This window comes from Vicia villosa, linkage group LG2 (assembly GCF_029867415.1).
Source record: "Vicia villosa cultivar HV-30 ecotype Madison, WI linkage group LG2, Vvil1.0, whole genome shotgun sequence".
In the NCBI taxonomy this organism is placed as follows: domain Eukaryota; kingdom Viridiplantae; phylum Streptophyta; class Magnoliopsida; order Fabales; family Fabaceae; genus Vicia; species Vicia villosa.
The window spans coordinates 108,116,062-108,140,400 of NC_081181.1; the positions used below are offsets into that span (position 1 = coordinate 108,116,062).

Consider the following 24,339-nt stretch of genomic DNA (forward strand, 5'->3'; position numbering starts at 1 on the left):
CCTTTTTTAATTGGTGGCAATCTTCAGTGTGATGACCTTTCATGCGGTGGTATGCACACCATGGACCTTCGTCCCTTCCCGTTACAGCTGCTACTGTCCTAGGTCGTGGAGGCTCGAGAAACAGCTTCAGGTGGTATACCTCACGCAATATGTCTGCTCATTTTGCATTAAGTGGTGTGTAGACCTCAGGGGAATTGTCAAAAGTCCTATGGGTGATCTTGTAGCAAGTTTGTCTCTATGAGCGTGCCATATATGCTTCTATCTCGGCCCGGATCCCTCCGGCCTTGTTTGGGATCTTTCTTTGGAATCTCGAGACCTCTTTTTCATATTGCTCTCTTCACCTTTGATGTAACATTCAGCCATGCTCATCATCTCATCCATACTGGTGGATGGCTTCTGAGCGAGAAACTCAAGCCGTTTTGGAAGGCTCCCACAAATATTTCTTGATTAGGGCGGGTAACCTTTATGGTTTCCTCATTAAAGTGCGTCATGTATTCTCGAAAAGATTCGGATGGGACCTTGGTGCACGTTGAATAGACTGGTAATGGACACCTTTCTATGCTTGCTAGCAGCGAAATACTACATCATCTTCCGGGTTAGGTCTTGATATCCGGTAACCGAACATCTGGGTAGACTCATGTACCAGCGCAAGGCGACGTCTTTGAATGTTCCGGCCATGAGTTAGAACTTTATGGAGTCTGAGTTGCCAACTATCGCCATCTCATTATTGATAGATATGATATGCTCATGTGGGTAAGAGTGACAATGGTGGTGGTTTGAAGTTCTCCAGAACCAAGTGGTCCCATATTGCTTCTGCCAGCAGTTGGGGGTCTAGCATTTCTTCCTCTATATCCCCGCCTGGTTGGCTTTAAGCTTGGAGTTTCTGGAAACTATCTTGCAGGGCTTCGATGTACTACCGTAGAGCCTCCATGACGGTCAACAGGTGCGCCATGTCCAAAGGAGGATCCTTGTAACACCCCATACATAACTGACTAGTATATTATGCATGAAACGTTAAAATTGATATTGAGTACATACAAAAGCCAAGCTACAAGATGATCCATATAAGATACAGCATGAAATTCTACTAAGAATTGTAAAACATGTGTCTTCAATGAATCTGCACAGCGGAAAATGAGATCTAACAAGGTCTTCGAGCCATCACCACTCCTAAGCCTTCAATCCAAACATGCCACGCTACTAAAATGCACCTGAAAAAGATAAGATGATTGGGGTGAGATTACTAAATCTCAGTGAGTTCCCATATCTTACGAGTTCACTCGGTCCTACAAGGTACATGCAATCAAACGGATTTGCCGTGGATCCGGGGGTTTTCCTCACGGCCAGGTACAAATACACAACAAGGACAATATCACCATTGGAAGTCCCGTGGCTAACCAATGAGATATCAACAAACAGACAAACAACACACAAGTATGATGTTGCTAGTACAACCACGTCACCATGATTGTACCAGCCCACCAGAGAGGACCTAATAATATTGCCTATGTGGCATCACTAGGGGTGAATAAACAAGTGATCTTACCGACATGGTATCACCATCTCACCGTACCAACATTCGATGTTTTCCTGCTAGGCGAAATGCCTTTTTCAGTACATGATGAGTATACACCAGATCATTCCCATCAAGCACTAGCATTTCCTTGGTAACACGATGAGTATACACCAGATCATTCCCATCGAGTACCCACATATCTCACACCGATCAATGAGTTTACACTAGATCATTCCCATTGAGAGCGGTGAATATGCCCAGGTATCCCTTCCCACCAATGAGTATACACCAGATCATTCCCATTGGCGGCCATCCACGGAGTATACACCAGATCATTCCCGCGTGGAGGGGGACATAAAGATGACGACATACGCAATGAGTATACACCAGATCATTCCCATTGCGTACTCGTTAATGCACAAAATCACAACATACATGATGAGGATACACCAGATCACTCCCATCAAGTATGCATATAATCATATCCGAAAGTTCGACCAGAACAAACATAAATCAAGTGATCATTGTCACACAAATCATCAAGCCATAATAGCATTTATCATCATAAAGCATTCAAATTTGTCCTACATATTCATACCACTAGTATACAAGTGATAATATAAAGCGTATCATGTCCTACAACACGGTTTCACAACTCTCGAAGGACAACAGAGGTATTCAGCTCCCTCTACGGGACTGAATTACTCTTGAGGGTAAATTTCCCAAAATTCTGTTTACCACATTCGTCTAAATGGGTGTCAGATATATCGGAGAGCAAAAATATGGTACCGAGGGTATTTTTCCTACAAAATACATGTTACTAGCTTTCTAATGATATAAACTCCGCGTCAAACGGACCTACGAGTCGAAAGTTATGAATTTCCGAAGTTGGAATATTTTCCATTAAGACTCCGTAGTAACCATATCATATATACATATTATAATATCAAGTTAAACCTAAAATATTTGGCATAAAACAATTATCTTAATTCACTATATGATAGAGCATTCGAAGAGCTTTCCAACGCTTCCGACGGCACCTAATTCCGAGTTACGAAACTCCAGTTATGCTGTTTTCAAATTCTGCATTTATTTTTCCAACGCAGTCTCAGGAAATCGATTTCCATATATGGGTAATCGGTTTCCTGCACACAAAATGCCCAAAAATCCATTTTTTTTTATAGAAATCGATTTCCATTATAGGGTAATTGATTTCTACTTATCTCAGCCTGAAAACCACCTATTTTTCATGTATAAAATAGTCCCAAAGTGCTCTAACTTCAATCCCTTCCCAAATTTGATATCATCCAACATACCAATTCATTCTAAATCAGTACATATTTATATCGTACCAGGGATAGATCACATGCATAAGTTATATCATCATGCATTCATAGATTATCAACATGCAAGAGTCAATTATTACCAAAATTCCCAAAATCAATTATTTAAGCATGCATGCATCACATTGATCACAACTAAACCCTTGAACATGCAATTTCCCCACCAATTCCTACCCAAGTTCCTATCTATGGAACTCACCTTGAATTAAATGGAGGTTGAGAGGTGTTCTTTGCTGCCATTGAACTTGCTTCTTGATCAAAACTTCACTTCTAACATGAACAAACCCGTAACCCTCTTATTCACACTTTCAGCATGGATCACTCAACTTCAAACTTGTTTATCTCCATCAATACAGCACCTACGAATGCGAACCATATATGCAAATCGTAGAGAATTTCGTTAGCTTTCCAACAAGACCGGAATCGTTATAATCGGAGTTATGAGCAAGAAGTTATGGCCTGTTTAGTGAGTGTTGTCCATGGTGTACGAAAATGGAACTTGAACCACTTCTTTCTCCTTCCTCTCTCATACTTCTAACCATTCTCTTCCTAAAATTCTGGTTTTGAAAGAAGTAATGTCTCTACCAACAATCTTAGGTCCATGCATTTAGAGGTTAATGTCTGATTTATCCTCTAACTAAGTCATATTCACCAAATTGCCACTTTGTTGGTTTCTAACTACCCCATTTGGATCCTAACCATCTCAATAGTTTTCTTGGTAGTTCTTAATATAAGTACATGTATGTACTACTCATATATCCTCTAATCATCATTAGAACAATTTAAATGACAATTGCCAGTGTCGGAGAATCGGGGTGTTACAATCCTGATCACTCATGTTAGGTGATGATCCGGACATTCTTGAAAAAATGGTATTGATGCGTGGCCTAGGAAAGTTTTACCTAGGCCCCACGGTGGGCGCCAAATGTTCTTGAAAAACATTTTTGAATAGCCTCCCCGAAGTTAATCAGGCGAGACCTCAACAGTTACGTATATTTGAGACTATTGGTGTGCAGGTATTTCTTGTACGTTATTGCTCTATTGGTTAGTCTTCTTTCCCTCTATGGGAGGCTCCCTTTTATAGTTAACCTTTATGACCTGCATTCATTGAATGGTGACCTTCCAGCTCCCACAATCAATAGCAATTTCTAACTTCTATCGTCGTAATCATGAAGTATAATGTCCCTCAACTGATTTTCTTAACGTCCGTGTAACCATTGGACTACCATAACCGTCATACTGACTTGGCACTTAAGCCGTCCGACTAGGCATGCCTCTCGCCCCGTTCGACTTCGTACATCAACTCCAGGTTGGTGTATCCTTCCTCACGTTCAGCTTCATGTCACAGCTCCAACGCCTTCACACACTGACTACTTACCTGCAATCCCAGTTTGTTTAGCATATATCTCTCATCCGATTTACCAACCGTCCTAAGAATTTTAGGATGTTACAAGACTGTCTTTTGACTACAACCTCAAAATTAATCAGGCTTAGTGTAAACCTCCATAGCATAACACAATTTATTAATTGTTTTAGTGTGTAAAAAAACTTAAAAACTACATGTAAAAATAAAAATAAACTGAAGGAGTAATAATTAATAAATTTCAATAGAAACAATGTGCTCTACATCCCCTATGTTCAAAATGTGATTGCCCAAGGGCAATATCCTTTTTCCTTGTTCATCAGCAAAGCTCAAGTGTTCACAAGGATCCACAAAAATGCTTGTTTCCATAGGTTCGTTAGAAACTGTATGCACGCGACTGAATCCAACAAGCTGGTTTTCCGGAGACCCGGGTATAACTTTAGGCCATTTTGAGAACAACATCACCACATGACTTCCATCCATATCACCAAGGTTCATCACAGAAACATGCAATAAAAAGCTCAATGAGTTGCAGTTTTGCAACTCTTCAACTTGAACATGATCAGCTTCATAAACCTCTTGATCTTCCTTATTTAATAAACTTTTTCTAGGACCACCTTTGGTGATTCTAGAAAAACTGAGTTTACTTGGAGCTGATAAAAACCTGTATGAGAAATCACTGTAACTTAAGCCATGCCCGAATCCGTATATTCTACTTCCAGTGTAAAACCGATAAGTCCTTCCAGGATAACCACGTGAAGGATCAGCACGCATTCTCATGTCGTTCATGGGAACACTGGTAAACGACTCAGGGTACCAAGTCATCGGAAGCCTTCCAGCTGCATCAAAATCAACATCAAATGTTCACTATTTGTAACGAATTAACAACACCCATTTTGAGTATTGTATTCATTTATTAACGAAATACATACCTGGATTGATCTCTCCAAAGATGATTTCAGCTAGTGCTTTTCCACCAGTTTCACCAGGGTAACCGACCCAAAGAATACTTGCGATATGTTGATTTACTTCGGCAGAGGAAACATCAAGGGGCCCTCCACCAGTAAGAACTAGAATCACTGGTCTTTTACTAGCAGCAGCAATACGCAAGACAAGTTCCATCTGTTTACCAGGTAAAAGAAGACTAACTCGATCAAGATCCTCTGTCTCTTGTATTGTACTAATCCCGGCTACTATAACAACAAAATCTGCTTCTTTTGCAATGTCAATAGCCTCAGGAAAACCATCATCTGAGTCGCATTGTACATCACGGCAACCAGAAGAGTAGGATATCGTCGGTACATATTCTTTAAGTCCGTCGTATAGACTTTTGGGGGAGCAAGGAAATCCTACATTATTAGGTAAAAGATATAAGGTTCACTTTCAACATCAAGAATTGAATTGAACAATTAAATGAAGATGAACGAATTACAATGCTCCAAAGTGAAAAACTATACCTGAATAACCGCCACCTAATTTGCTTGTATTTGCCATTGGGCCAATGACAGCTAAGGAAACACCAGCCTTCCTATCCAAGGGAAGAAACTTATTGTCATTCTTCAGCAGTACAATCCCCTGCCTTGCAGCTTCAAGTGCTAGTTTTCTGTGTTCCGGAGTGCAAACATCTTGAGGTCCCAGTTTACTATACTTGCCTTTTCTCGGATCTCCATTAAACAGTCCAAGGCGCATTTGAACCGAAAAAAGGTTTAGAAGAGCCTTATCTAAAGTTTCCTCCTTCACCATTCCTTGTTCAATGGCAGATTGAGCGTGTCGAAGCATATATGTTCCACAATTAATATCCACGCCTAAATATCAAATGAAGAATTAAAATAACTAAGAAACTATTCAATTCATATAATATTCTGCAATCAATTCATCAGAAACATTCATCCAAAAAGACAAAACAAACAGAAATACCTGCATTTAGAACATCAGCAACAGCTTCCTCCGGCGATTTTGCATAATGCTGATACTCAAAAACAGTAGCCACCGCATCACAGTCTGAGGTAATATACCTGCACTCCAAATTCTAAATTCACCAATCTTAATAATCAACAAAAGATCATTCTTTTTCACTTTTCTCATACTTTCTCAATAACACGAATTCAACTTTAACTAATTCCTCAAACCCTTACCCTTCAAATCCCCACTTGTTTCTAACCAGTCCCATGAGATCCTCACTAACACAAGCTGGAACACCATTAACTGCATTGTAAGAACACATCAAGCAACTCGCTTTCCCTTGTTGAACACAACCACGAAACGGTGGCTGGTAACTGTCTTCCAAATCCTGTTGTGATACCTACCAAAAACCAATTTCACTCAACACTCAACACCATAATCAAACATAGAAGTTATGAATATAACTATTGAATCCAATGACACTAATCAAGCACATCTCTAACATACATGCATAATGGAGGTAAGTAACTAACAAAACTAACTTCAGCTAACAGCAATAAGAGCATTAACTAATCAAGTTGTTGATCCAAACATATACAACCACATCTAAGAGCATTGATGCTACATAGACTAAACCTAAGTAGACAGACATTTGTGATTACATTTACTTTATTCATATTTTTAAATTATTACCAGTGTCCACGTGCCAGTGTCGAGGTCATGTTTCCGTGTCTGTGTTTCATAGCCCAAAACAAAAGTATAAAAAACTTACCACAGCATTGAAATTATACCTAGCAAACTGTCCCCATTTCTCCAAATCATAAGCATTATAATGTTTACAACAAGCAGACAACATAATCTCATCATCATCCTGATCATTCAACACCTTTTTGATTCCCTTTCCACCTTGAAAACCTCTAACAAACTCAACAGCATAAGCAGAAGCAACCATAGGATCTTCCCCAGGCGTCTCCTGTCCTCTCCCCCATCTAGGATCCCTAAAAATATTAACATTCGGAGCCCAAAAACTCAACCCAGCCTGTCCAAAATTATACATTGCCCTAGCTTCCACAGCCACAGCAGATCCAATCAAAAACCACAGGGACCGGTTAAACGAAGAAGCGGAAACAATAACCTGAGGGAAATCAGTTGCGGATTTGATAGTGCCATTAAAGTCAATACCAGGACCGTTAGTTGCGATGCCGTGGAGGGACTCGGACCACCATTGGTAAGACGGGATGCCGAGATTGGGGATGGAAGAGGCATTGTTGGAGAGTTGGTTGATTTTGTCGGAGAGGGTTAGGAGGGAGATGAGGGAGGTTGCTCTGGTTTGGATTGGGAGGGATTGGTCGCAGAATGGGTGGTGGTGGTGGTGCGGTGGTTTGCATGGGTAATCGGGAAAGGGGTTTGGTGCGGTGGTGAATTGAGGGAGGTGGATGAGTAAGAGTGTGAAGAAGAAAATGGAGGTTGGTTGATGATGCAACATGACTGGTTTTTTTCCGTTTTGGTAGTTTGACTTAGTTGAAGTACAGTACAGTTTAGTGCACTGACAAGATAGTTGTAGTGTTAGCATCAATGAATGCTTTACTTCATTAAAGATTATTTTTCTAATAATAGAGTAGTTTTTTTGTATGGCATATAGTAACTATTCAACTTAATCTTTGGTTGCTTACTGAAAAAGTTTTTGCCAAGACATATTTGTTAACTAACTTTTAATAGTGTCCCAACGCTTTAAATTCGACCATTTGTATCCTCTTCTACTCTTGACTTGCTTCCCCTTCATAACTCTCATCCCTAATCTTTGAATCTCATTCACATATGATGAATGATGAACGATCGCCACTGAGGAAATTTGAAAAGAAAAAGTTAGAGAGAGTGTTAGTTTTCTGTGTTTTAGGATTGACATTAATTTTAGTAAAACAAATATTGCAGCACTATGATAAATAGGATTTATTATCTTGGTAAAAAAGAAAAGGCTAAAAAAGATGTCCTATGCACATGTTGAGTTGAGAAAACGCACCATGTCAGATACGATGTCTTATGTAGAAGCTATTCGACATTGTGGCTGTTATGGACTGGGTTGTTGGATGAGGTCAAGATTCAACAAATGCAGAATATTCTGTGAATATTACGCAGGTCTATGTGGAGCGAATTGATAGGTCTAAACGATTTAAGTCAGAATCAAGAAGGATATCCACTTTCTAATTATGGAGATAATTTATGAAGATTTGATTAAAGACCTATTTTTATGCAGAATCTTTTGCAAATTTGTAGCAACTGATAGGATGTGATTTTAAAGCCCAAATCCAGTTGGGAAAAGGTTATAAATAGAAGTGTTTGTAACCTAGAAGAGTACGAGTCCAAGATGTAGAAATAATAGGGTTTTGTCGTTTGTACCACTCTCTATAAGGGTTGGTTGTTTTTGTAATCCACTCGACGTGTGAGTTGGAATGTGTTTCTTGAGTTGTAAGGTTTTGTTATCTCTCTTAAGTTGAGAAGAATAGAGTTGATTATTGTTCATTATAAAAATTTTAAACATAGAATGTTTATTGTTCTTGGAGAAAGCTTGTAAGCAACTCTAAGTATTGTTCTTAGTCAAGAGTCTTGGCTAGGTATTATGTTGGAAGTGTGTCTTCTTATTGTATTCTAATTATTAAGAAGTATCCAATCACTGACTGTGGTTGAAGGGTAGTTAAGGAGGGCCTCATACCTAGGTGAGTCTTAAGTAGAAAGTTAAACGGGTAGTGATTAAGTGAGAAGTCAGTAAATAGGAGGTTGTTTACGTGTGAACCAAAGGTTGTTTGCATAGTACTTTGAATTGATATTATTTTAGTTGACATTATCCCTAGCTTGGTAGTCCCTAGAGTAGATGTTGTTGTACATCGAACTGGGTAAACAATTGTGTGTGTTGTTTACTTTTTTAGTACGGCTGTAAATTGTTTATACTTTGCCTGTATGTTACATAAGAACAGATGTCCCAACAAGTCATAGGACATCTGGAATCTGAGAGGCCAAAATTTTATAGAGGTTGGAGCTTCTCTCTCTACCTTATTATGTTGATTGATATGAGGCTATTTCTCAAGCTATATAGTAAAGAATTTAATCTCTCCCTTCAAAGTTGTTGAAGCAGAACTAGACCATTAGTGCATTTTTGTAACAAAATTGGTATTATGCATTTCTCTTAAAACATTAAAAGCTCTACACACTCGAAACAATTTGACATTAAATACTTATTTATCAAAGAGAAAATCCTTAAATCTTATTTCCAAATTGAGCATATTACTACATAAAATATGTTTACAAATCAACTAACAAATGACTTATGTAATACCCCGTATTAAATTAAATGCTCTAATGTTATTAACTGACACTGAGGTTTCATTAATTGGTACATTAGAGATACTTTTGGACACTTAAGTTATAAGTACTAACTTAAGGTTTTGTTGCTTATATTCTTTCCTTTCTATTTCTTTCTCATTTTTGCAAACAACACAAGATTCTAGAGAGAAGGAGTAGAGAGAAGGAGGAGCAAGAAGAGAAAGAGGAAAGCTTGGATTTCGATCATTTCTCCGCCGATTCAACTCATCTTCGACATCAACGACTCATAATCGAGGTGGGTTCTAGTTAGAAACTTATAGTTGTTTATGGATGAGAATCTTAGTTTGGATTGGGGTTTTTATGGAAATCTAGGTTTTGGACCAAATTCATCAATGTTCATGAATAAGTGCTTATAATCCATAAATATATCATCTATAGGTTGTATCTATGCTTTAATATGATCTGGAACAGGTTAGGATAGTTTTGGATGGTTTTGAACCATGGGTTTTGTGTGTGAAGCAGAGCTGAGAACTCAGTTCTCGCGCGCTTCGCGGCGCGAACGAGGCTGCGCGGCGCGAACCATGCAGGTTTTTAGAGGTTTTGTTTCTGCCATCAGTACGCGGCGTGTACAAGGGTTCGCGGCGCGAACACCATGAGATTTTGGTGAGGTTTGCTACTGCCAGAGGGTTCACGGCGCGACCTAGCTGTTGCGCGGCGCGAACTGAAGCCTTCTTAACAAATTTTAGTTTATTGAGGTAAATTGTTCCGATCGTAACTTTTGAACCGTAACTCTGTTTTAATCACCGTTCGAAGCAGTAATAGACTAGAAGCGTGTACTTTCTAGTAGTGTTGGTTTTGGGAACAAAAGGAGAATTTATTTAATCGAGAGTCGGGAATTGCTTGATTACTTGGGTTGGTTTTCGTTCGGAATCATGAGAACGTTATGCTTTTGGTATGATGCTTGTGTACTCTATAATTGTTATTGAGTTCTATTGCAGGTGGATTAGTATACCTTGTTATATATGTTTATATCAAGAGAGTTGAATAACTTCATTGTTATGTGAATAAAGGATAAGTGAGGAAACTAGGGTTTGTTAGGTATGTGTATCTTAACAAGGAAAACCTAGGATGAGACATTATATGGAACATACGTGTTTAGAATCTTATGAGGAAAGGCTAACAGGCCTAGTGATTTGCGTGAGCGATCACCAATGTATGAAGGGCTAACAGGCCTAGTGGTTTGCGGAAGCGATCACCATTGTATGATGTATTAATCGGAACCGTTGTATTTCTTTGTTTCTTTATTTTTCTTTTGAATGCTAACAGGCATTCTTCGTGCAGAGAGGCACTGTGAAGAGAGGCACAAATAATCTTGGCAGGTTTGATTCCCGCTTTTGTGTACGAATGGAACCTACGGGTAGAGACTTGTGATGGTGTACGGGCCATGTGAAGTGACGATTCATGGGGAAAGGCTCATGAGTCCGAATCCATTTCGTATGTCAAGATTTTCTAAAGGATCCATGACTCGTGCCACCTCCTAGACGTAGAAGGGGACGAGAATATGGGGATGCCTTGGTATTGGTTTCCGATTAATAATCTTGTGTTGAGTTGTTGAACTCTAAGTATGATTCCATATAATGTTAGTATGAGAACTCAAGGTCTAGTTCCCTTTATGACTTGAGACTTATAGGTTAGAACCTTGTAAAGCCGAGAGGATCCATAGGATAGGGAACTCACTGAGATTTTGTATCTCACCCCATTATATATTGATTTCAGGTGCTACCGGTTCCGCGAAGGGTAAGGAGAAAGCAATTTGATTCCTTATTCCTTATGTTCTTTTGGTATGGCGAAGCTTCCGTTGTGGAGTTCTTTTGAGATCATTGTTTGATCTAGTTCTTAGTATTTTATTTTGAACATCTTGTATGTATTATGCCATTGTGTAGAACTTTTGTATTAGGGCATTAATATGTATAATGTGTTGACTAGGAACTTATTGGTATTTCAGTACCAAATACTTGGATTCATGTATATTTATATGATTTGATGCATGTAATTATATATGGGTGTTACAGTTGGTATCAGAGCAGGTCGTATCCTCGACCTAGCCATGAGATATTATAAGTGTTTCTTTCTGTCCAAGATGTGTTGTGTTCCCATGATTTTTGTTGTGTTATGACTATGGTATTAAGCCTGATCAACTTAATCCCATTTTCATGACCTCCAGGAACATGGTGGACGGACGCAGGACTCGTGGTTGACCCCCACACTCAACCCCCGCAAGTGAATCAACCGAATGGCGGTGAGAAATTCCGTGGCCCCAGTTCATGCAACAGATGCAACAGCAGCAGAATCAGTTCATGCTGCAGATGACGCAACAGATGAATGGCGGTCATAATGTTCCAGTGGTTGTACCCGAAACTGCAGGTGCGAGTTATAAGAATTTCATTCGCATGAATCATCCGGAATTTCATGGCGGATTAGATCCTATTAAGGAACACGAGTGGGTGGCCGATGTGGAAGGGATCTTTGAGATCGTGCATTGTAGTGAAGAGGACAAGGTGGTGTTGCTTCTCATTCGCTAAAAGGTCCAGCTATGAGATGATGGAAGAGTGCTTCTGCGTTGATTACTATTCAAGAAGTACATAAGGAGTGGGTTAATTTCAAGACCCCTTTTATGGAGAAATATTTTCCTAGTTCCCAGAGGACTAAAGAGGAATTGGAAATTCCAACAGTTAAGGCAGGAGAATATGTCGCTGGCTACTTATACAGAGAAGTTTGGAATTCTGGTTGCTTATTCTAGGCAGGCCGGGTATGCTCCTGATGAGAGTTGGAAGGTGGACCAGTTTCTGTTTGGTTTAAGGGCTGAGATTTCGCATAGTGTGTCCTAGAGGGAGTTCACTACCTATACGGAGTTGTTGTGACAATGTTATGTGGCTGAGACCAGTTTGAAGAAAGTTCAAGCTGAGGAAGATTTGAAGAAGAATCAGAATGAGAGAGGAAGGCCAAGCCAACAGTTTCGGCCTAGGCCACAAGCTTTCAAAGGGAAGCAAGTGCAAGGTTCTCGGTCTAGTGCACCTCCGGTGTGTCGTAGTTGTGGTAAGAATCACCTTGGAAGGTGTACCTTTGAAGGGGTGAAATGTTTTCATTGTCATCAAGAAGGGCATATGGCTAGGAATTGTCCTCAAAATAGGAATCAAGTGCAAGGAAGGGGTACTGGTAGAGTTTATACCTTGGATGCTAAGAAGACCAAGAGTGATAACTCTTTGATTGCGGGTACGTGTTTCATTAATGGGCATTCTTGTTTTGTTCTATTTGATTGTGGTGCAACACACTCTTTTGTGTCATTGCAATGTATGAAGCGACTTGGGTTGCAAGATACTCCTTTATTTCCTCCTATGGCGGTTACTACTGCTATGGATGAGATGGTAGAGACACCGTTGGTGTGTGAAAATTGTGTGTTATCTGTGGGTGGTAGGAATTTCTAGATTGATCTTGTTTGCTTACCACTTAAGAAGGTAGATGTTGTATTGGGAATGGATTGGCTTTCTGCTAATTCGGTGTTCATTGGGTGTGAAGAGAAGTTAATCATTATTCCATCTGAAGAAGCTACTCCAAAGGATGTATTGACTACTATACTAGAAGGTACGGTAGGTATGATTAATTTCTTGTTTGAGAAAGAGAAGTCTGTTCTGTTGGTCCTCACTGAAGACGCGGGTGACAAGTTAGAGGTTTCGCAAATTGCTGTTGTTAGAGTTTTCCTGATGTTTTTCCCGAGGATGTCACTTCTCTTCCTCCGGAAGGGAATTGGAATTCTCTATTGACCTGATACCGGGAACGGCTCCGATATCCGTTTCTCCGTATCGGATGGCACCACTTGAATTGAGAGAATTGAAAGGGCAATTGGAGGAGCTGATGGATAAACACTTTGTGCGACCTAGTGTCTCACCGTGGGGAGCTCCAGTGTTGTTAGTAAAGAAGAAGGATGGTGGGATGAGGCTATGTATTGATTATCGTCGGTTGAATAAGGCCACCATCAAGAACAAATACCCTTTGCCAAGGATAAACGACTTGTTAGATCAATTGAAAGGAGCCTGTGTGTTCTCGAAGATTGATTGCGGTCAGGTTATCACCAAATCCGTGTGAAGAGCTCAGATGTGCCAAAGACTGCATTTAGAACCCGTTATGGTCATTATGAATTCTTGGTAGTGCCTTTCGGTGTTACGAATGCCCCAGCTGTTTTCATGGATTATATGAATCGGATATTCCAGCCTTACTTAGATCAATTTGTTGTAGTCTTTATTGATGACATTCTTATTTATTCTCGTACTCCACAAGAGCACGAAGAACACCTGAGGATTGTTCTGTCGGTATTGCTAGAAAATCAATTGTTTGCTAAGTTAAGTAAGTGTGAGTTTTGGATGACGGAGGTAAATTTCTTGGTCACGTTATATCTCAGGAAGGTGTGGAGTCATTACTTGTATGGAGTTCATTTTGAAATGTTCAGTGACCACAAGAGTTTAAAGTACCTTTTCGATCAGAAGGAGTTGAATATGCGTCAGAGGCGGTGGATGGAATACTTGAAGGATTATGATTTTGACTTGAAGTATCATCCAGGCAAGGCAAATAAAGTGGCGGATGCTTTGAGTCGGAGGGTGTTAAAGAGGGCCGAATTGATGATGTTAGAGTATGCATTGTTGGAAAAATTTCGAGATCTCAACCTTCAATTTGTTTGGACCCAAAATGGAGTATTGATGGGAAACTTGAATGTTAATTCTATTTTGAGAAATGACATTCAACAAGCACAAGTGTCTGATGCTAAGTTACAAGAGGTGTTGGTTCAACCAGGGTTTACTCGAGCTACGGATGGAGTGATTATGATTAATCAGAGGATTTGTGTTCCGGACGATGCGTTATTGAAAAGAAGGATTTTGGATGAAGCTCACAAGGGTGCTTTCACTATACATCCGGGTTCTTCAAAAATGTATCAAGATTTGAAAGGAGATTATTGGTGGTCCGGAATGAAAAGAGATGTCGCGGTGTACGTATCGGAGTGTGCTGTATGCCAACAAGTAAAGATTGAACATCAAAGGCCAGGTGGATTGTTACAACCACTAGAGATTCCAATATGGAAGTGGGATAGTATTTCAATGGATTTTGCGGTTAGTTTACCTCGTACTCAAGGTGGATATGATTCTATTTGGGTGATTGTAGATCGGTTGACGAAATCTGCACATTTCTTAGCCGTGAAGACTACTTACAAGGCAAGTCATCTTGCACGGTTATTTGTCGCAGAAATTGTGAAGTTGCACGGTGTACCCTCTAGTATTGTGTCGGATAGAGATCCAAAGTTCACTTCGAGGCTTTGGAGAGCTTTTCAACAAGCGATGGGATCTAAATTATGTTTGAGCACGTCGAACCACCCTCAAACGGATGGTCAAACGGAGCGAACGATACAAACCTTGGAAGATATGTTAAGAGCTTGTGTGCTTGAAAGTAGGGGGAAATTGGAAGGAGCTTTTACCATTGATTGAATTTGCATACAATAACAGTTATCACGCGAGTATCGGTATGGCACCTTATGAGGCATTGTATGGGAGGAAATGTAGAACACCATTGTGTTGGTCAGAAGTTGGTGAGGATAGAATTTTGGGACCCGAAATTATTCAAGAGACCACGGACAAGATTAGAATGATTCGTGAGAAGGTTAAGCAAGCACAAGATCGTCAGAAGAGCTATGCGGATAACCGTAGGAGGCCTTTGGAGTTTATGGAGGGTGACCATGTATTCTTGAAGGTTACTCCGAGATTGAGGTTGAAAGGACCGTTTAAGTCGAGGAAATTAAGTCCGGGATACGTGCGACCGTATGAGATTTTAGAAAGGATTGGTGAAGTAGCTTACCGTTTAGCCTTACCACCTTCTCTATCAGAAATGCATGATGTTTTTCACGTGTCTCAACTACGAAAGTTTATTCCCGATCCTCTTCAGCCGGTGTTACCAGATGCAATTGAGATAGAATCAGATTTGACTTTTGAACCCTTACCGAGCCGCATAATGGGAAGAGAGACTAAAGTGTTGCGAAACAAGGAGATTCCTCTTGTTAAGGTTCAGTGGGATGCGACACATCCGGGTGATGCTCCATGGGAACTTGAATCGGAAATACGGGATGCTTACCCTCGCCATTTCAGGTAACTCTTAAATTCGAGGACGAATTTCTTTTTAAGGGGGGGAGGATGTAATACCCCGTATTAAATTAAATGCTCTAATGTTATTAACTGACACTGAGGTTTCATTAATTGGTACATTAGAGATACTTTTGGACACTTAAGTTATAAGTACTAACTTAAGGTTTTGTTGCTTATATTCTTTCCTTTCTATTTCTTTCTCATTTTTGCAAACAACACAAGATTCTAGAGAGAAGGAATAGAGAGAAGGAGGAGCAAGAAGAGAAAGAGGAAAGCTTGGATTTCGATCATTTCTCCGCCGATTCAACTCATCTTCGACATCAACGACTCATAATCGAGGTGGGTTCTAGTTAGAAACTTATAGTTGTTTATGGATGAGAATCTTAGTTTGGATTGGGGTTTTTATGGAAATCTAGGTTTTGGACCAAATTCATCAATGTTCATGAATAAGTGCTTATAATCCATAAATATATCATCTATAGGTTGTATCTATGCTTTAATATGATCTGGAACAGGTTAGGATAGTTTTGGATGGTTTTGAACCATGGGTTTTGTGTGTGAAGCAGAGCTGAGAACTCAGTTCTCGCGCGCTTCGCGGCGCGAACGAGGCTGCGCGGCGCGAACCATGCAGGTTTTTAGAGGTTTTGTTTCTGCCATCAGTACGCGGCGCGTACAAGGGTTCGCGGCGCGAACACCATGAGATTTTGGTGAGGTTTGCTACTGCCAGAGGGTTCGCGGCGCGACCTAGCTGTTGCGCGGCGCGAACTGAAGCCTTCTTAACAAATTTTAGTTTATTGAGGTAAATTGTTCCGATCGTACCTTTTGAACCGTAACTCTGTTTTAATCGCCGTTCGAAGCAGTAGTAGACTAGAAGCGTGTACTTTCTAGTAGTGTAGGTTTTGGGAACAAAAGGAGAATTTATTTAATCGAGAGTCGGGAATTGCTTGATTACTTGGGTTGGTTTTCGTTCGGAATCATGAGAATGTTATGCTTTTGGTATGATGCTTGTGTACTCTATAATTGTTATTGAGTTCTATTGCAGGTGGATTAGTATACCTTGTTATATATGTTTATATCAAGAGGGTTGAATAACTTCATTGTTATGTGAATAAAGGATAAGTGAGGAAACTAGGGTTTGTTAGGTATGTGTATCTTAACAAGGAAAACCTAGGATGAGACATTATATGGAACATACGTGTTTAGAATCTTATGAGGAAAGGCTAATAGGCCTAGTGATTTGCATGAGCGATCACCAATGTATGAAGGGCTAACAGGCCTAGTGGTTTGCGGAAGCGATCACCATTGTATGATGTATTAATCGGAACCGTTGTATTTCTTTATTTCTTTATTTTTCTTTTGAATGCTAACAGGCATTCTTCGTGCAGAGAGGCACAAATAATCTTGACAGGTTTGATTCCCGCTTTTGTGTACGAATGGAACCTACGGGTAGAGACTTGTGATGGTGTACGGGCCATGTGAAGTGACGATTCATGGGGAAAGGCTCATGAGTCCGAATCCATTTCGTATGTCAAGATTTTCCAAAGGATCCATGACTCGTGCCACCTCCTAGACGTAGAAGGGGACGGGAATATGGGGATGCCTTGGTATTGGTTTCCGATTAATAATCTTGTGTTGAGTTGTTGAACTCTAAGTATGATTCCATATAATGTTAGTATGAGAACTCAAGGTCTAGTTCCCTTTATGACTTGAGACTTATAGGTTAGAACCTTGTAAAGCCTAGAGGATCCATAGGATAGGGAACTCACTGAGATTTTGTATCTCACCCCATTATATATTGATTTCAGGTGCTACAGGTTCCGCGAAGGGTAAGGAGAAAGCAATTTGATTCCTTATTCCTTATGTTCTTTTGGTATGGCGAAGCTTCCGTTGTGGAGTTCTTTTGAGATCATTGTTTGATCTAGTTCTTAGTATTTTATTTTGAACATCTTGTATGTATTATGCCATTGTGTAGAACTTTTGTATTAGGGCATTAATATGTATAATGTGTTGACTAGGAACTTATTGGTATTTCAGTACCAAATACTTGGATTCATGTATATTTATATGATTTGATGCATGTAATTATATATGGGTTTACAACTTAATTGTTATAGCTTTTCATAAGCATGTAACCAATATAATTTTGGTTAAGTCGTTTGATATTCTGAATTAGTGAGAATTTGAATTATTATATCTAAATGTTTTATTATTTTTATTATTATCATTCTCATGAGATATGTATTAGATGAAGTCAAATTTGTAATTGTATTTTTTATAGTCTTGAATGCTTGGACCATTTTTGAACTATACAATTTTTGTTATTTTTATCACTTTTTTTTTCAAATGATAATAATCCATATTTATTATGTCTAACATAAAATGTAGGGAATTTCATTATACACCTTGTAGGGGTGAAAAAATATGAAAATCTCAAAACATTCTTCGAAGATGCATCTCCGAACGCACCCCAAATTAAATTTTAAGGTGTTTCAAAAATGCATATCCAAAAATACCCTGTTTATCGTTGAACGTTAAATTTAAATATTCAGTGGTATTTTCAAAGATACATTTCCGAAAATATACAACTTATACCACCTTCCGACATGAACTATTTCATTCTCCTTATTTCACCCCATAACCAAAACCCTCTAAAAAACTTCATCTATTCTCAATCGATTTTTCATCTTCAAACCAAGTTGCAACTGTTTTATCATGTCAAAGAGAGCATAAAAAGCTTCAATTTCAGGTAAACATTCCTCATTTTATCTCTCATTTCCTTGCATTGAAGTTGATTTTTGGATCAAAATATTGTGTCTCTTCAGAAATGCATTTCCGAAACTCACCTTAATTATTTCAGAAATGTATTTCTAAAACTGTCGGTTACAATTCTTAAAAGATTTTGTATTTTTTCCCATTTTAGATATGGTTCACCCCGACATGTTTCCCAAAGCTGTCCCGGCCAAGGTGAATGATGATGTTAAGGCGGATGAGGAGAATGAGGATGCCAAAACGATTGTTTTTGAGATATATGTTAGGCGATAATTTACAAATGATCAAGTTTTCAATGCTCGTGAACATATGCTTGAATGAGTTCGAATGGAAGCTAGCAAACTCATGTTTGGAGTTGTGATTGAAAGGTCCGACAATGACACTTGTAGAAGGAAAACATTTGAAACGATGAGATGTGAGAGAGTTGGAAAATATGTTTAAAAAATTCAGAAATTAAAACATGTTGACACCAGATCGAGAAAATGTGATTGTCCATTTAAATTGTGCAGATCATGTAGGGTGGGTGATACGCGGCGGTGTAGTGTAATTTGTGGTAAACATATCATGCGTTGGACACCAAGTTACAATGTCATCCAATTGTAGGTCGACTTAAGTTGGAGGAGAAAGAAATTATTTCGGAAATGTCGATAATCAAAGTTGCACCGAGAAACATACTTGAAGATTTGAAACTGAAAAGACCACAAAATGTTTCAAATATCAAGCAGGTATACAGTGAACGTTATAAACAGAACATTGTGAGCAGAGGTCTGAGATCCGAAATGCAACAAATTTTGAAACTTTTGGACGATAACCATTATATTTCAAGGTACAAAGTGTGTGATGATAAAGTCAGTGTCCGTGACATTTTTTGGACTCATACAGAAAGTATCAAGTTGTTCAACAGATTTTCAGCTGTCTATGTAATTGATTCAACGTACAACGTTACATGGACGTTATATATATGCAAGATTTTGCTGAAGGAACTACAAAATATTTTTGGTTGGATTTTTGGTTGGATTTACATTTCTCAGATGTGAGAAAGAAGACAATGTTACATTGGCGTTGTATATATGCAAGAGTTTGTTGAAGGAACTTTAGAATATGCCTAGTGTCATTGTAACCGACCAAGATAACACTCTTATGAATGGTGTTGGTAGTGTGTTTCCTACATCATATGCATTACTTTGTCAGTATCATATAACAAAAAAATGTAACTAAGATTAAACTTGTGGTTGGCACCCAAGATTTCAAGGGTGAAGACGAAAACATGGCCAAATATAGTGATGCGGTGGAGAATATAATGGATGCATGGGAAAATATTTTAAATTATTCTACATAAGAGATGTATGTTCAGAATATGGTACATTTCAGGAGCCTATGTGTCAAGTATCCAAATTTTCTAAAATGTGTAGGATCTATTATTCTTGATCAGGTGAAAGAGAAACTTGTGTGTTCTTGGACGGACCAGGTTAGACATTCGGGAAACACAACAACTAATAGAGTCAAATATACATATGCAGCGTTGAAAACATAGTTGGGTGATAACTATGAACCAAATGCTTCAAAACCAACATAAAGAAATTCAAACAACTTTTGGTCGGAGCATAACTGTGGTAGAAAATTGATTCAAAGATAACACTCTATACTCAAAGTTGGTTCTTAACATATCCTGAGCGGGATTGAATTTTATTTTTCATGAAATGAAGTGTGCGAACACAACGGGGCCGAATAGTTTAAAGTGTGGATGTACAATTAGAAAAATTTACGAGCTTTCATGCGCTTGTCTCATTTCTAAAAAATGAAGCTAAATACCCCCCATACGCATGGACGAGGTCTACATTCATTTGAAAAGACTCCGATTTGATGAGCACAGTTCGAGGAAGGACGGTGCATCGAGTATAACCATCGCAACCGAGTTGGAAGTGATCATGGATAAATTTTCTAAAATAGATGACACTATGAAATTGCACATTAAAGAACAGCTACGAAAAATCGCCAATCTAGAAACCACTGATATGAAACCTCCTTCAAAATTGGTAAAAATCAAAGGTTCCCCTAAAAAGTGTAAAAGTACACAAAATGACGATTCAACAAAGAGGACTCCATCTTACAATGAATTTGTTGATTCACATTTCTTGGATTCTCCAACCCCTAACTCACAAAAAAATGTTTTCAAGGGAGCTCGCATTTTCAAACCACCTCATACAACTTCAATTAAGAAACCACCAATTCCACCATCAATTATTCACATTGATGAGATGCCGCTTTTTATGCACAAACACATTGTGACGCAGTCGGAAGCCGCCCAAAGGAATAGCAAGCGCTAAACCTTGAATGAAAACAGGGTTGCAAGCGCAAACCCTATAGATAAGCTCTAGAGTCCACCAGGAATAAAGAAAACTTTGGATTCTATATAATAAAAGAGATAATCCTTATGGTCATGCCAAAGGTCTTTAAATACAGAAACAAATAAACCCTATTGGACCTTATGGGCCTTTAATCCAAAACAAAATTAAATAAAACAAATAAAATAGAAATTACTTAAATATTAAAACTAAAATTGCTTAAATATTGCTTACATATTAAAATGCTTTCCGACGCGCGATTTCTTCTTTGATACGCACAATCCTCCTACATCAGTCTCCTTCACTTCTGAAGAACTCGACCCCGAGTTCTCTTCTTGATAAAGAACTTCATCTGGCAGCTTGCTATAATTGTAAGTACCAACTGAAAACCTCTCCTTACGCCTAAATGCCATCACATCTTCTCCCACATTGAAAACTTTAACTTCCATGTGTTTATCTCGCATAGGAGGCAAATCGTTTGCCAGCTCATCTGCGGTCAACTCCTTGAAATCCTTTAGGATCCCTAGCAGTTCTTCTGGAATTGTTTCCTCCTTTACAGCATTCATCAACCCTTTGATCACCACTGGACAGAAACATTCAATTTCTTTTACAGCCTCATTAAGCTCCTTTTCACTCTGCGTCATCATCAAGAATCTAGGATTCTTTCCTCCTAGATTCTTATCAAAGTGCAAAACAGGAGCCATAGCAATTTTATTTGTGCCCCATGTAAACATCATCACGTTATCCCGTCCTCGATAAGTGATATCATTATCAAACTGCCAAGGCCTACCAAGTAAAATATGACAAACATCCATATCAAGAACATCACAAAGTACCTCTTCTCTATAATGTTTTCCGATAGAGATAGGAACTCTGCAGGTTAGTGTTACTCGAACTTGGGAACCCTTACTTACCCAACCGAGGTTGCACGGCTTCTCATGTGGTTTTGTGGACAACTTCAAATAATCTACCAATTTTTTCGACACCAGATTCTCCATGCTGCCACTATCCACAATTAGATTACACACTTTGTTCTTGATAGAACAATGTGTCTTGAACAAATTCTTGCGCTGCCCTTCGTCTTTGGATGCTAGTAACATTCGCTGCAACACAAAATTTACCCTCTCATCAGATTCTTCCACCGCAAACTCAACATCGGCATACTCATCGTTCTTAACGATAGAATCTTCTCTTTCTTCATCTTCCTCCCTTTCTTCCACAACAACAGCGACTCTCCTTGTTGGACAAACATTCGATTTGTGGCCTCTTCCGTTACAACGATAACATGTGTCTATAGCGGGTCTAGCATATGGATTATTCGGCCTCTGAATTGGTGCTTTACCCTGGTGCACACTGCTAGAGCTGCTAGCCCCCTTATTCCCAAGGTTGGAATCTCGGGATGTTGGATTCTTTTCCTTGTCACCTGCTGATTCACAGTTACTTTGGGGTGAGTACCTTTCAATAGACGAGAAATTTCGAGGGGATTTCTCCATCAATTCTGCCTTCAAAGCCAAACTGGATGCTTCAGCTACGGTCCATACAGTCTGTAAACCCATCTTCTCCTGCAAGGATCCCTTTAGGCCACTGATGTATCGAGCCACTTTCTGACTCTCTGATTCTCCCAATTCATTGCGCTCAGAAAACCGCAAGAACTCAGCTGTGTATTCAGTCACGGTTCTCTTGCCCTGAACACACTCGATGTACATCTTATAAAGAATCTGCTCATATCCTCCGGTAAAAACCGCTCTAGCATCAATTGTTTCATTCTTCTCCAAGTTCTGACTGGCCCCTTTCTTTGTCTCTGCCTTTGAACAACAAGTTTATCCCACCAGACAGCTGCAGTACTTTTAAGCCTGATCGTAACCATCTTGACTAGCTTGTTCTCAGGGACACCCATAACGTCGAAGAACCTATCGACGTCGATCTGCCAATCAAGAAACTCCTCCACTCCCATAGTTCCGTAGAACAATGGAATATCAGCCTTCACTCGATAGTCATGGTTGTTCTGTAGATTCCCACGATTATCTTCATTGTAAAGTTCTTCTTCATCAGAACTCGAATTTTCGACACAGTTTCCACCCCCTCTCCTGTCTCTTCGCCGATTCCCATTGTTGGCGTTCTTCGCCTGATTTGCTAAATTCGCCATCTGTTCAGTCAAAGCAGTTAGAGCCGCGGTAAAAGCCGTGGTAATTCCCTCAAGATCTGCTTTGGTCACCGGTTGGTCCGCCATAGTTGTCAAGCTACGAAAAGAACAGGAGAAAACCTGCTCTGATGCCAACTGACGCAGTCGGAAGCCGCCCAAAGGAATAGCAAGCGCTAAACCTTGAATGAAAACAGGGTTGCAAGCGCAAACCCTATAGATAAGCTCTGGAGTCCACCAGGAATAAAGAAAACTTTGGATTCTATATAATAAAAGAGATAATCCTTATGGCCATGCCAAAGTTCTTTAAATACAGAAACAAATAAACCCTATTGGACCTTATGGGCCTTTAATCCAAAACAAAATTAAATAAAACAAATAAAATAGAAATTACTTAAATATTAAAACTAAAATTGCTTAAATATTGCTTAAATATTAAAATGCTTTCCGACGCGCGATTTCTTCTTTGATACGCACAATCCTCCTACATCACATTGAAAGGATCGTAGATGTAGGGGTGGTGGTAATTGCAGTTTTCGAGTTGTGTCCAGCTTACTTAGTAAAGGAGAGAAGAACCCCAGTATTGTGCGACAAACACTTATTTCGGATTTGACGGTGCATAGAGAAGCTTACACACGACTATATTGACATAAGGAAGGACTCGATGAAATTCACAATGCTCTTGTTCCATGTGTTATCGGTTGCGCACCACCTGGAAAATGGATGTGCTTCCCTAAAATGGGTTATCTTATAGAAAGTGCATATGATGGGGTGTGTATCGATTTGACAAGAAATGGTTTTTCAGAGACATTTTTCCCACTTCAGAGTCGCCCACCTCAATACCTATTCGGCCTTATAATTTGTATTGGGTATCTTAGATCGCTCTATTTTGTTCAGGTTTATTTGAAATCGGGGTGTCCTATTCCTGATACATCAATGGAGTGGACAACATATTGTGGAAAAGATGCGGAAACTTGGTCTGATCATTTTTTGGTAAGGATTGCAGAATTCATAAAGTTGACGGAGCTTGAGAGAGAATCAAATAGGGTGAAGTCGAAAAAGAAACCGGTTTTAGATTTAAGCGGTGACAATTTGTTTGGTACATTTTAGAATGTAATTAAACCATTTTTTGTATGTATCGTGGTGCGCAATGTAAATTCTATAGGATTCAATACATATATAATATATCTATTCAACATTTTATCGTTATTTAGTTTTATCGATTAAATTATTTTTATGTTTCCATGGTACTGATTCTGCCTAAATAAATTATGTTGGTGGTTCTACATGATTCAAAAATGCATATCCAAAATATTTTTAAAAAAATCATCATAGAATGTTTCAGATGTGCATATCCTAAAACACCATATTTTCGTTAAAAAATAAGGGGTGAATTCCGAAGTATATTTCTGAAACATGTCGTGACACAAGATAAGAATTTTTGGGACCAAATTGCTCCAA

The 24,339-nt window shown here is 39.1% G+C and overlaps 2 protein-coding genes across 2 annotated transcripts; one reads left to right on the forward strand and one right to left on the reverse strand.

The window, feature by feature from the left end:
- Window positions 1-4,339: 4,339 nt before the first annotated feature.
- Window positions 4,340-7,756, reverse strand: LOC131651764 (probable beta-D-xylosidase 6). Its single transcript, XM_058921454.1, has 6 exons — window positions 6,897-7,756; window positions 6,358-6,524; window positions 6,140-6,237; window positions 5,680-6,027; window positions 5,155-5,571; window positions 4,340-5,061 (listed from the first exon to the last, which is right to left on the reverse strand). The coding sequence occupies exons 1-6, from the start codon at window positions 7,695-7,697 to the stop codon at window positions 4,454-4,456; spliced, it is 2,439 nt and encodes an 812-aa protein (XP_058777437.1). The 5' UTR covers window positions 7,698-7,756; the 3' UTR covers window positions 4,340-4,453.
- Window positions 7,757-23,616: 15,860 nt separating this feature from the next.
- LOC131649766 (uncharacterized) lies at window positions 23,617-23,988 on the forward strand. Its single transcript, XM_058919523.1, has one exon. The coding sequence runs from the start codon at window positions 23,617-23,619 to the stop codon at window positions 23,986-23,988; it is 372 nt and encodes a 123-aa protein (XP_058775506.1).
- The last annotated feature ends 351 nt before the right edge of the window (window positions 23,989-24,339 follow it).